The 13,135-nt window shown below is 49.3% G+C and overlaps 4 protein-coding genes across 4 annotated transcripts; 3 read left to right on the plus strand and 1 right to left on the minus strand.

Moving 5' to 3' along the window:
• Positions 1-502: 502 nt before the first annotated feature.
• Positions 503-2,712, plus strand: LTR84_012914 (uncharacterized protein; the record flags this gene model as incomplete). Its single annotated transcript, XM_064856420.1, has 7 exons — positions 503-601; positions 647-675; positions 723-800; positions 853-928; positions 984-1,795; positions 1,850-2,276; positions 2,470-2,712. 7 exons carry the CDS (start codon positions 503-505, stop codon positions 2,710-2,712), a joined length of 1,764 nt encoding a protein of 587 aa, XP_064707596.1.
• Positions 2,713-2,814: 102 nt separating this feature from the next.
• On the minus strand, positions 2,815-6,054 carry LTR84_012915 (uncharacterized protein; the record flags this gene model as incomplete). The annotated part of the gene is made up of 2 exons (XM_064856421.1): positions 2,815-3,967; positions 4,019-6,054. 2 exons carry the CDS (start codon positions 6,052-6,054, stop codon positions 2,815-2,817), a joined length of 3,189 nt encoding a protein of 1,062 aa, XP_064707597.1.
• Positions 6,055-7,005: 951 nt separating this feature from the next.
• On the plus strand, positions 7,006-8,857 carry LTR84_012916 (uncharacterized protein; the record flags this gene model as incomplete). The annotated part of the gene is made up of 4 exons (XM_064856422.1): positions 7,006-7,286; positions 7,337-7,645; positions 7,709-8,099; positions 8,189-8,857. 4 exons carry the CDS (start codon positions 7,006-7,008, stop codon positions 8,855-8,857), a joined length of 1,650 nt encoding a protein of 549 aa, XP_064707598.1.
• Positions 8,858-11,143: 2,286 nt separating this feature from the next.
• LTR84_012917 (uncharacterized protein) lies at positions 11,144-12,826 on the plus strand (the record flags this gene model as incomplete). Its single annotated transcript, XM_064856423.1, has 1 exon — positions 11,144-12,826. One exon carries the CDS (start codon positions 11,144-11,146, stop codon positions 12,824-12,826), a length of 1,683 nt encoding a protein of 560 aa, XP_064707599.1.
• Between the last annotated feature and the right edge of the window lie 309 nt (positions 12,827-13,135).

Genomic DNA, 13,135 nt, shown 5'->3' on the forward strand with positions numbered 1-13,135 from the left:
GGTGGCTTTTACGCCAAAATGAGTGGGCTGAGGGCCTCTAGGGCGTGCCAGCTGGTCAAGCGGGGGTTAGTCTCACCCCCAAAAGCACCAGAGTACTTTACCAGACACCACGATGGCTGGATAGGGAAGATTAGACGCTCAGGAAATCTCCCCATTCGCCTGGGAGACCATTTGGGGAGATCGTCCACCGTATCGGCATGAAGCAACACTCACCAACCTGCTTGGATATCGAGATTATTTGGCTTTGCACTCACGGCAGGCGATGCTTGGAGGACCATTGGAAAGCAACTCGGGACGGTCTCCAGATTTAACATGCATTGAGCTTGACAGCCCATCAAAACCGAGGTTGTCAATCCTTGCAAAGGTTCAACTAATTAGAACTGGATCACCTTCTGCCACACATGACAATACGTATTGTTCTCTGATGCTGTTGAAGTGGCTGGCTATCGAGTAGCATTGGGGAGACTCATCGACAGTAGTTTCAAACTTGTTAAGCTCCACGATGGCAGATGATGGGTCTGATGCCCATTCCTCTGACCAAGCTCCGGAGACGACCAAAGCAGACCACAATTCACGGAAGAGAAGACGGACTGCTCATGCGGTAATTCAACTTTCTAAATATGCAGATCGAGGCTAAGAGTCCTAGTGTGATGTCTGCCGGAACAGAAAGACCAGGTAAGCAGAGTGTGGAAGAGTTATGGCTGGGACTGATCAGGGGTCAGATGTGATGGCAGAACTCCAAGGTGTACGACCTGCAAGGTGTCGAATTTGGAATGTACCTATGCTATGGAAACTGTTGCGTACGTATCCCATTGATCTTGGGTGCTAGCATACTGACACGGTCACCATCAGCAAGGGCAAGAGTGATCTCATTCTCGCTGCCGTACTGCGAATGGAAAGGTTTCTGGAACAGATGGATTCCAAGATTGTCAGTTTAGCAATGAGGCTTCAAACAGTGGAATTGCTCGCTCATGATACCGCAGAACATGACACCCGATCTGTCTGCCCTTCGAGCGGTAAGCAGGGATACAAGCTCACCGATCGCCCCTTATTCGATGTCATCCGGCCAGAAAGACAACGTTGAAGACCCGTTCCATAATTGGCTTCAAACCCTTCAAAATGCGAGCTTGTCACGCTTACACACATCTTCCACAGAATCTATTCTTGATTGGCCGCATTTCGATTCGTATGCTGAGATCCGGCACCGACAAAACGTATCAATATTCAACCTCGAGCAAGCTCGACCTCTCCTGTCAGGCAATTGGCAAACCCCGATGATACCGTTCGCAGATGCCAGCGAGGTTAGCAAAATAGTTAAGGCTTTCCAACAGAACATTAATTTCTGGTATCCCACCATGGCCAAGAGCATCATTGAACCTTTGAAAGCCAGATTGGTGACAGGTCAACTTGGGAATGATTGCGATTCATGCCTTGCGCTCCTACTCATGGCTTTGGGGTGTGCATGCGAAGCAGCATCGTCAGCACTTCAAGAGGATCCTGATCCTACTAGGGCTAATCTTCAATCACAGAGGCGGAGAATGGGCGATATGTATTTCGAATCTGCAGTAAGCAGGATGCATATTGCGTACCAGGAAATTAGCAGGTCTGCACTACACTGCCTCCTGTTCACAGCACTTTACTATGCATTCTCGCAACGACCTTTGCAAGCTTGGTCGTCCATCAATGCAACCGCCACAAAATGCCGAGTTCTGTTATCCTACAAACCTGTTGGCACCACGTCGGATGACGAGGAGTGTACACGACGGATCTTCTGGTCATGCTTTATTCTCGAGAGGTATGCACTCCTATCACCTACTAACGGGTATTCAATCTGATCCCCCCAACTCAGTGATTACCTCGCGGAGCTCTCAGCACTTCCCCTCTCCGGCATCGCCAACATGGAATCCTCGGTTCCACTTCCCGGCCACTGCCATACGCATGACAGCATAGTCGAAGAAGAACGCTCAGCCCTATACTTCCTCGCCTGTCTCTCAATCCGTCGGCTTCTGAACCGTGTCCATCATCTCCTCTACAGCAAAGACACTGGTGCAAGCCTGGACGATCGCCGCTTCCCAGATATGGTCGCCGAGCTAGACCACCAACTCGAGGATTGGAGAGAACTATTGCCACCTTCGTTCCAGTTTGCCCTCGACACTCAGCCGACCCCGAACCAGCAGGCTGGTTTTCTCCGACAGCGCTATCTCACTTGTCGGAGTGTAATCTATCGTCCTTATCTGATGTGGATGCTGGCGGCTCCAAGGTGGGTTGATCAAGCTGTACGCGATATGTGTAAGAAGTGTCTTGATGCTTGTATCGAACACATCCTCAACTTAAGGAGTTTCAGTCACACGGTGTTTATTGATACATGGATATGCTCCTTATCGTAAGTCTCCTTTAAGTGGTATTTTCCACAGTCTTCCATTATTTACTAACACTCCTACACTCTTGCGTACACTCGCTAATGCACAGTTTGTTCTCCGGCGCGTGGATAGAATGGCTGCCGCGATGTTCATCTTGCTCGCGGGGTACCGTGTTCCGGGCGTGAAGCCATACATTCGTCCCGAAGCTACAATGCTAGGTCAGCACCTAAGAAGTCTTTTGACGAGGTGGGCTGCTATTCCTGGCGATCATCGTTCACCTAGTGTGGCGCAAGCAATAGCCTGGATCGAGATCGCCGAGGGCCTAATACAGGATGAAGCGAGCAAAGCCTAGAAAAGCTGGCTTTCTATAGCACAGTATCAATTCCTCTTAATGAGTTGCTATGCCAGCCAAACATAAGATTCTTCAACAAATAAATATTGTGTTCTACTTCTGTCAAGCAGATACAGGCTGCAGATGAATCTCAAACTCCATCTCCTCACATTTAACCTGGTCCTCCTCGTTTGTGCCGGGTCCGCAAGCACCAGTCCCTACACCAGCGACATTTGCATCTAAGCGGAAGTGGACCAAGTCATCCTTCTTCAACTCAGCTTGATGTCTGGTCTTTTCTAGTGTCTGCGCCGAATACCGTGATGCCGCCCACTGAAACAAGCCCTCCGATCTCTTCGAGCCGGATAAGGAGGCCTTCAGGCCCATGCCTCTCGCATTGAGCAGCTTCACCCACCGGGTGTCAATACGATTCCCATTCTCCTGTGGAATGTCGTAGCGCGTGTGCAAGTCGTCGATCAAGGCTTTGAAAATCCCCACTTTTTGTGCCGATTTCTTATCGTTGTATCCCTCACCAGGTCCACGGCCGAACCACTCAGCCCGATCCAGGGAGTCGGATAATTTGATGTCCCATCCTACTCGCGGTAAATTCGTGGGAATTGCTCCTTGCGGCTTCATGTGGACTTTTATCGTCATCTGACCGCTACCAAGGATTTGATAGGTTGTTTCGACCAAGAAGCCCCAGGCCAGGATTGGAGGACTGATATATGATGTTGATATTATCCACACCTCGCTCTCACTGATCCACTTGACATCAAGGCTCCGATTTTGCACAGTGAGGGTATCCAAGCCCCAGTTCTTCCAAACATTCGTTTGCCAGGCCCCATCATTGTCCGTTGGTGGTCTCCAAAACCCAAGTTGGAATGGAGGCACCGAATGTCCTTTATCGTGAAGGAGCTCGGAATCGCCGTATTTCCAGGACTTGATATGCCCGAAGCTGCGATCGAATTCCAGGCTGAAGTCATCTGCTTCGAAGGTGAAAACTCGTTTCGATGTACTAAATCTCAAGCTTGGAGAAATTTCTAGGGCGAATGCAGGTTCTTTGCGCTGCTGTGGTGAAATGCAGTGTTGGAACCAAGCAATCTCATGGTCAGCATCGGCCCAAGAAGAGGAATTTCTGGTTTTCAAGGCAATAGTAAGCCACGATTCACCTGGGGCCTTTGGATTATGCTGAAGGACTTCCGGAGGTAGGTCGATCGTTCCAGTGGCACCAGCTGCCAGAGAGGGCAATTCAAGCGCACCCGAGGCAATCAGTGATTTGCTTCGTTCCGTTAGTGGTTGCAACATTAACTCGAGATGGGGATGTACCTACCTAGCACCCAATACCTCTAGCCTGTAGTGGGCTACATAGTCGCTCAGATCGATAAAATTGAAGCCGTTCTCAATGACGAGTGACTTGCCTACATCAGCTGCCCATATTCTGATTGGGGAGATGACTTGCTTGAGTTCAACCAATCCGGGAGTGGGTGTATGATCACTGTAGAGAAGACCATCCATCACGAAGGTTCCGTCATTTGGAAAGTCATCAAAATCACCACCGTAGCCGTAGATATCAGTGCTTGGATCTTCTTCTGACGGCTTTAGCAATCCATGGTTGGCCCATTCCCATATGAAGCCGCCCTGTAATCTAGGGAAGTCTCGGAATGCAGCTTGATAATCCTCCAAAAGGCCTGGCCCATTACCCATAGCATGGGCATACTCGCAAAGAATGATTGGTTTCTGGAAAGTGCCATCAGCTGCTACACCTGTCTCTTTCGCATGAGTGATCAGTCTTTTGACAGATGGATACATATATGAGTACATATCAGCGGATAAGGCTTCCGCGTCGCCCTCATAATGAACTGGTCTGGAAGGATCGACACGCTTGGAATACTCGTACATTGCTTTGTGGTTGCGTCCGTAAAATGCCTCGTTTCCCAAAGACCAGATGATGATCGAAGTGTAATTTTTGTCTCTTTGTATCATTTGAGTCATCCGATCGACGTAAGCAGCTTCCCACTCAGCATTGTCCGACGTAAATTGAGCAGCCTTGCCGAAGACTAACTTCTTCCGTTTGTCGTAGTCCATCTCTTCTGGGACATTTAAAGGCCTAGCGACAGCATCATAGAATCCATGGCATTCGAGATCAGCCTCGTCCAGAACCCATAATCCGATTTCATCGCAGATACTGTAAAGTGCAGGCTGAGAGGGATAATGCGAGCAGCGGACGGCATTGATGTTGTGTTGCTTCATGAGTAACAGATCTTGTTTCAAGAAATCTACAGGCACCGCGCGACCGAACTTTGGGTGATGTTCGTGTCGATTGACACCTCTCAAAAGCAACCGTGACCCATTCACAGTGAGAAGCCCTTTCTTGATCTCAACCTTTCGGAACCCGAAGCAGTGGTGAATAGTCTGAATAATTCTGCCGTCTGAATCCGACAGCTGGATCTGCATACGATACAGGACCGGAGTTTCAGCCGTCCATTTGTCGGGCTTTTTCACAGTAAATGTCTTTGCCAGTGACTTCTCATTGCTGGAAATCGTACAGTGGTCAGATATCAAGACTTCGGACTCATCTGATGGCCAGACTCCTATCGCGATCTTTGAATCATCCTTTAGAGCTAGATCTAGCCGCACGCTCAAAGTCGCATTCTCATAGTCACTATCAAGATCGGTTTCAATGGCAAAATCTTCAATGCGAGCTTTGGACGAAAATGCGATTAGATGGACATCTCTGAAGATTCCAGATAGCCACCATTGGTCCTGATCCTCAATATATGAGCCATCAGACCATTGGTAGACTCGGACCAAGATTTCGTTTACTGCATCTCGTTTAATGAAGGAAGTAATATCGAATTCGGCCGGATTCCTACTACCTTGCGAGTAGCCAACCTGATGTCCATTGACGAAGAGATGGAAAGCACTGTCGACACCGTCAAACCTGAGACGTACTTGAGTTTCTCGGCTCCAGTGCGAAGGGATTCTGAACCGTCTCCGATAGCTCCCCGTCGGATTCTCGGTGGGCACATGAGGAGGGTCAACAGGGAATGGATAGATGACATTCGTGTACTGAGGTCTTCCATATCGCTGTAGTTGCCAATGGCCGGGCACAGTGATCTTCTGCCACTGAAACTCCTTACTCACATCGATCTCGTCCCAGCTCGGGGATTGACCAGGAGTCTTCGCATAATGGAAATCCCACTGACCATTCAATAGTACTGATGTATCAGGAATGAAGTAAGATCGTGCTGGAAGTCTGTTTTTCTGGAAGACTCGATGATTCGCGTAATCGGGTTGGTCTTGATGGTCAGCACACTTGTCTAATGTGTTCGTGGAACCCGAGCTAGAAGCAACTTCGAGTCTCATGGTGACGGGCGGTTGGGTAGACAGCGGCAATGGAGCTCGACTCTGAGAGGAAAGTTGCAATTATTCAAGAATTGAAAGTCAATAAACTTACTGCTCGGTTGATTTCCGTCCATCTTGAGATCCCTTACTGTGGTCCGAACTGTTCACATACTCCTCAGTGAACCTGCATACTCCACAATGCCCGTGTGGTCAATCAAGAGACCACCATCACATGCATAGATTCCTCGATGTCGAGAACAAAAGTCTATTCGATGACAATGCTCAGAAAGGTGTCACTTCCGCTTCCCAGGTGCTTGACGATCAGACCATGGATGGAAACGTAGGCTGCTCTCGGTCCGCTATGCCCCGAAAGCCAGCTCCAAGGGTAGCATCGGTTGGATTCAAGAGCCAGGGTACTCCGCACTGAAAAGCAGAACCTCACAGCATCAAAGGCATCCTCCAGGATTTGTTCCACTGCCCATCTGCCTCCACATTTGTGCCCCATCATTTCCCGCCTTGCTGCGCCTAAAAATTGGATTGTAGTCTTTGTCGCGGGTACCGGAGTCCGGTGATACTACAGGGTGAAAAGACTTTCTTGCCTCGACATCCAAGAAGATCTCCTGATGGGTTCCCTCTCCGCATTCTCTTACCCTCGCTTGATCGATTTCCACTGGAGAATTACCTATGACGGTCGTAGACTGCTTGATACCTTGAATTATCCCATCTGTACGGTCAGGCTATATTCCGGGGAATGGACCAATGCGGTTGGTCTCCGTTACCAACACTACTATCTTTACCTAGTCGTTACCTATTGAGGCTTTACGAGCTATGATTACTGCTTGACCGGTAAAATGGACAAACTTTGGGTCATGATAAAAGGCTGCTTCTCCCACTTGAGCTGCACGAACCCATTTTCCTCTCGAGACAACATCCCATCCGCGATAGCTGATATATTGAGACTTCTGCTATCCAATGGCGTCTCATCTTGCTGAGTCCCAGGTTGCACAGACAATCCATGAGAAAGCGAAACATGCAGACCACAGCGAGTTCCCAGTCGATTTGAGGCAAGCCAGCCATGCCATCGAACTCGCCGAAAATGTGGCCAGTGCAAAGTACAACCCGCTCAGCCCTGCTTTACTGAGACTATACCTGTGTTTAATCATCCCCTACCTAGGAGGCTGTCTTAACGGGTACGATGGGTCTCTCATGGGGGGTCTGAACGCTATGTCTACCTATCAACAATATTTCCACATGTACGTCATCGAAATTCCACTTGTCCTAGCAGACGCTGACAATGAGGTAGGAAGAGTGCTGGCTCAAGTACTGGCCTGGTCTTTGCGATGTACAACATTGGATCCATCCCAGCCGTTTTCTTTACTGGTCCTGTCAACGATTACTTTGGTCGACGCATTGGCATGTTCACTGGCGCCGTAATTATCATTCTGGGGACATGTATTCAGGCACCTTCGACCAACCGAGGCATGTTCCTCGCTGGACGGTTCATTCTGGGCTTTGGAGTGTCTTTCTGTTGTGTGTCATCACCATGTTTCGTCTCGGAAATTGCTCATCCTCAGTGGCGTGGGACCATAACAGGATTGTATAACTGCACCTGGTAAGGGTTTCAAGCTCTGCCTTCTGATTTCCCACCCGAAACTCCAGCTTATCATGATGGCAGGTACATTGGGTCGATCGTTGCAAGCTGGGTTGTCTATGGATCATCCAAGATTTCGAGTACATATGGTTTCCGGGTCCCCATCTGGGGCCAGCTTTTCTCTTCAGTCATAGTGGCAGTTGGAGTTTGGTTCCTGCCAGAGTCTCCACGATGGCTGATGGCTCAAGATAGAGAGGATGAGGCGCGTAAGGTCCTGGCGAAATACCATGGCGAGGGTGATGAAAATCACCCCATGGTTGTCCTTGAGATACAGGAGATGCGCCAGCAGATCAAGACCGATGCTTCTGACAAGAAATGGTGGGACTACCGTGATCTTTACAACCGCCATTCTGCACGGCGTCGACTCATCTGCGTTTTGGGCATGGCCTGTTTCGGACAGCTAAGTGGTAACTCGGTGAGTCGATCTATGCCCAAAGTCATTGAATATACTTCTCGCCTTCAATGATGACGCACAATTCCCGGCCACGTACTAATTCGAGATAGGTGACGTCTTACTACCTGCCTGTCATGCTTGAAAATGCAGGAATCACATCAGAGAATACCCAACTCATTCTCAATGCCGTTTATCCAGTCATATGCTTTTTCGCAGCCATTACCGGAGCGCGGCTCACAGACCCTATTGGCCGCCGTCCTCTGCTACTCTACACCACTATCGCGTGTTCCATCTGCTTTGCGATTGTCACTGGAACAAGTAAACTCGCCACAGACAACCCTGACAATGACAGTGCGGCAAACGCGACCATCTTTGTTATCTATCTTTTCGGAGCTCTCTTCTCCTTTGGCTGGACACCGCTTCAGTCCATGTACATTGCTGAGACACTTGACACTGCAACTCGTGCCAAGGGTACCGCGGTTGGCAACCTAGCATCATCGATCAGTAGCACCGTCATCCAATACTCCTCCGGACCAGCATTTGAGAACATCAAATATTATTTCTATCTCGTCTTCGTCTTCTGGGACTTGATCGAGGTTACGGTTATGTACTTCTTCTTCCCAGAGACGAAGGAACGAACGTTGGAGGAGTTGGCCGAAGTATTCGAGGCGCCAAACCCGGTCAAGAAATCGCTCGAGAAGAGAAATGCTGCCACAGTTCTAAACACATTGGACGTGCATACCGAAAAACATGTCACGGGAGTGGAGGCCAATGCTTGAATACTCGATCTCAGCCATGTGGAAGTTATTGTCAACCTCAGGTGGGAACAGTAGCATCAGATGCTTGAGCACGTTCTATAAAGTATATGGCATCTATTCACTGGGAAGGTGTCTGAGTACGCGGGTAGGAGTTGAGTACTCCCTAGCAGAAAATCAATCAAGTGACACAGCGTCAAGCTAGCCCGACGTCTGCTAAATACGAGATTTTGAGGCTGGGGCATACATTTTTGAGAAGGCGACCAATCCTCCTCGAATTACCGAATTCTTAACACAAGATTGCCTATTGGCGTTGTCGGAACGAGACAGTGACTAGGAGCAAGCCACAACTCGTAGACGGAGCTGGAAGATGGATTTCTTCAGCTGGCTACCAAACGGGGGGTCATGTGGCGGGTGCCTCAGCTGGCCATCGTAAAGACCAATACTTCAGCTTTCAGGAAATCGGACGTACTTCCTCAGCTTCTGAAAATCTTGTAGTGAGCACGAGAGTTGCTGTGCTCCAAAAATTCAAGTTGTCTACTTGTGCTACATCATCTAGATGAGCTCCACGGTAATGGTCGCTCAGACTGATGCTTCATTTGGAGCCACTGCCGATCTCTCTTGCAGAGAGTCTCTCAACCTTCCTCCGCCCTACAACGAGGAGCCTCCACCGGTAGGCAATCCATCTGCTTCTGTGACGGCGGTATGGCTAACACTTCTAGGAGTACCGTCGATTTGACCCTGCGGTTGAGCAAGATAGGAGCGATCTAGCAAGATGTGATTGCCCTGCTTTACCAAGGAATGATCCGCTTGCAACCCAAAGACGAGAACCGCAACAAATATATTCTCCCTATTCTTATCAGTCGTTAAATGTGCCTGGTTACAGGGCCAACAACACACTATATGCAGTACCCTTCCCCCCACGCTCCAGCAATATCTCCAGGTATCTCTGTACATCGCAAGGGTGGCAAGAATCTTCCTATTCGCACTATCGAGATGAATCGCAGCAGGTTCAAGGATCGTCGATGAGTCCACCATATCGAGATAGTTCGGAGGGGGTTTCAAACCCTTCGACCTCACGTCACTCATCCTCTGCTGCACCAGCTGGTCAATCCCTAACTCAAAGCCAAGCAAGCAAGCGTCAAGCTAGCCACAAGCGTAGGAAGCGTGGTGACTATGATGAGTCTGACAGTGAGAGTGAAAATAAGATCATGAATTACTTCATCCCAGGAGAACGGATTAACGTTGAAGTCCTCCTCAATTTCATTAAAGAATTCATCGACGATAAAGCAAGGATACGAGCACTTCGCCACCCCACAGATAAGAACCGCGAAGGGTGGAATATCCTTGCTAGAAGATCTCTAAGTGTCGCGCAGATAAGAGACATACTCAACGATTCGAAGGACTGGGAGGTAGAGACAGGCTCTAAAAATTGGAAAAGGCAACCTTATAGTCATGCAGAGTCCGACACATGGAAGCGAAGGACGAGGAAGGGGCAGTCTCAGACTTCGTAAATGCTCTCTCGATAGTCCACGAACAAGAGGATGTAGACGACAAAATCGTCAACATTATCAATCAGGCGCAGTGGAAGCGACTTTGAGTCCATGACTTGAAGTACTCTGGAGGTGACCATGGATTGAAAAGAATATGGAGGTTGATCATGCGAAAAGCAAGCGACCGTGTTGTTGAAAGTGTAATTCGCTACAGACAGCAACGACTTGACTTAGATCATGATATTGTCCACGTACCTAGCGACCAGAGCAGCGAGGCGTCAATCTCCCATTGTGAAATGCAGAAGGCGCAGTGTACTGCCGACATGAAGACGCCCTAATTGCGGCCGCATTGCGAATCGGTTTCTCGTATTTATTGGGTTGAGACCTTTATGTCGGCCGCGATACTCGAATGATTCACGAAGGCCGGACGCGCAGTCACCATAAGAGCAGCTGCAGTACCAAGCTCTCCCCGTCACGTGTCAACCCAGATATTGAGCTAGTCCGTATTTGTTCGATGTACGTCATTTCGATGATGGCTGGTTTCAGTTGGAGAAAAAAGTGAATCACGCATCGCTGCACGCGTCGATCAGAAGTAGCCGCAGGAAATTCTTACGGGCCAGAAACTTTCAAATACCATCGGCCACTTTAACCAGTTGTTATGCTCACCGGCACCGTACGATCTTCACTTCTCGCATGTTTCAAAAGGCCAAATCAAGTCCTAGACTCCTCTGCGTACTGGGCATTGTCCCATTCTCCTCTTCATATCAATCGTCGTCAATACCCTGAGTATCGTTCACAATCAGCCAGTTACACTACAATGGCCCCGGCGAGAAACAACCCATCTAACAAGGGGCATGGGAAGCGTCAAAATGGCAAGCCCAACGGTTTCAAGCCTGCGCAACCTCAAAATCGCAATGCCCCAAGACCTGCAAGACCTGCGAGACCAGAAAAACCAGACCCCCAACCCGTGGTCGATAGTCCTTTCATACCTGAAGTCCCAAAAGACACACCTCGATTCTCTGACCTGGAGGGAAAGAACCTCTTAGACCCCATCGTTCTCAAGACTCTGACGGAGGATATGAATTTCGACCACATGATGCCTGTTCAAGCAGCTACATTGGAGCCACTACTGGAGGGAAAGGATTGTCTAGCGCAGGCAAAGACTGGAACAGGCAAGACGCTTGCTTTTCTACTCCCTGCCATACAAACAATCTTGAAGAACAGAACACCACGATTCTCTGCACTTGTGTTATGTCCTACTCGAGAACTTGCTCTTCAGATCGCGGCTGAGGCACAGAAAGTTCTCTCCAGGTTACCACGATGCAAGGTCGCCACCTCGATTGGAGGCACAAACAAGGTGACTGAGCAGAATAGAATCCGCAATGGCTGTGATATCCTGGTTGCAACTCCCGGTAGACTTTTGGACCACCTCAGTGAAGAATGGGTACAGGAAATGCTTGGAACCACTCAAACTCTTGTGTTGGACGAGGCAGATAGAATGGTCGACATGGGTTTTTTGCCGGATATGAAGAAGATACTCAGCTATCTTCCCACTGCTCCGCGACATACCATGTTATTCTCTGCTACGATCGATGATCAACTCACCAATGTCGCCCGTCTCTTCTTGGGCAACGGATATCAATACATCTCAACTATCCCTGAAGGAGAAGCAGGTACCCACGAACGTGTCGATCAATACCTTGTCTCAACACCTGGCTTCTCAGACCATGCCCCATCGCTCGTCTCTGTGGTGAAAACAGAGCTTGCTGTTTCTCGACCCTTCAAAGCCATTGTCTTCGCCCCGACTGCAGCACTGGCTGATTTCTTCGGCGCGGTCTTAGCTTCTATGGATGGCCTACCCCAGGTCTCTGTGCTGCATTCCCGTATGTCTCAGAGCAAACGAACCAAGCTCACGGCGGATTTTCGCACCGCGGTGGACGCAATCTTCGTGGCAACCGATGTTGTTGCTCGTGGCATGGATTTCCCTGCGGTGACTCATGTGTTCCAAGTCGGTCTCCCAACCGATCGAGAAACATACATCCATCGCTTAGGTCGTACTGCACGTGCAGGTGCAGAGGGTCGTGGCATTCTTGTCTTGAGCTCAGTGGAGAAGGCTTTCCTGAGACAATTGAAAGGGATCAAAGTTAAGGACTACCCTACCGAAGTGCAATTCACCGTTCAGGACGTGCAACCTGCCTTGGCGAAGATGGACCCAGAGATGAAATCAAAGGCGTATCAATCATGGATAGGCTATCATAAGACGTCCATGAAGTTACTAGGATGGTCCGCTGAGGAGCTGGTCGCTGAAGCAAATATCTTCGCAAAATATGGACTTGGTTGTCCCGAGGTGCCCGGTCTGTACAAGCGAGTCATTGGCAAAATGGGATTGAAAGGAGTCAAAGGCTTAGTGGCGCTGCCCAATCCGCCCGGCTCTAACGATCCAGGACGACAAGGTGGTGGTGGAGGACGCACGAGTGGAAGAGCCCCAGGAAGAGATTAGCGGCCACTTGACAAAGGAGCGAATATCCAAGTCGATACCGTCACTGCTGTTCACAGTCACAGTAGATCAATAGGGGTGAAGTAGGCCGCAGAGTAGCTTGGATGATGTCTCCCAGATCATTGGCCAAAGACAAGCTGGCTCACTAGGGGTTTCTTTCTACCATGCGAGCGCACGACTCTGACAACCGCTGTCAGCCAAAACTCACATATGCACGCTCGGCTCTCGGGACTACAAATGCTTGATACCGTCTAAAGGACTTCTCTACATTTTTCAAGACAAGATCCTAGCAGACACAACATTAATACCCTG

Source organism: Exophiala bonariae (assembly GCF_035927105.1).
Source record: "Exophiala bonariae strain CCFEE 5792 chromosome Unknown scaffold_9, whole genome shotgun sequence".
Classification (NCBI taxonomy): Eukaryota; Fungi; Ascomycota; class Eurotiomycetes; order Chaetothyriales; family Herpotrichiellaceae; genus Exophiala; species Exophiala bonariae.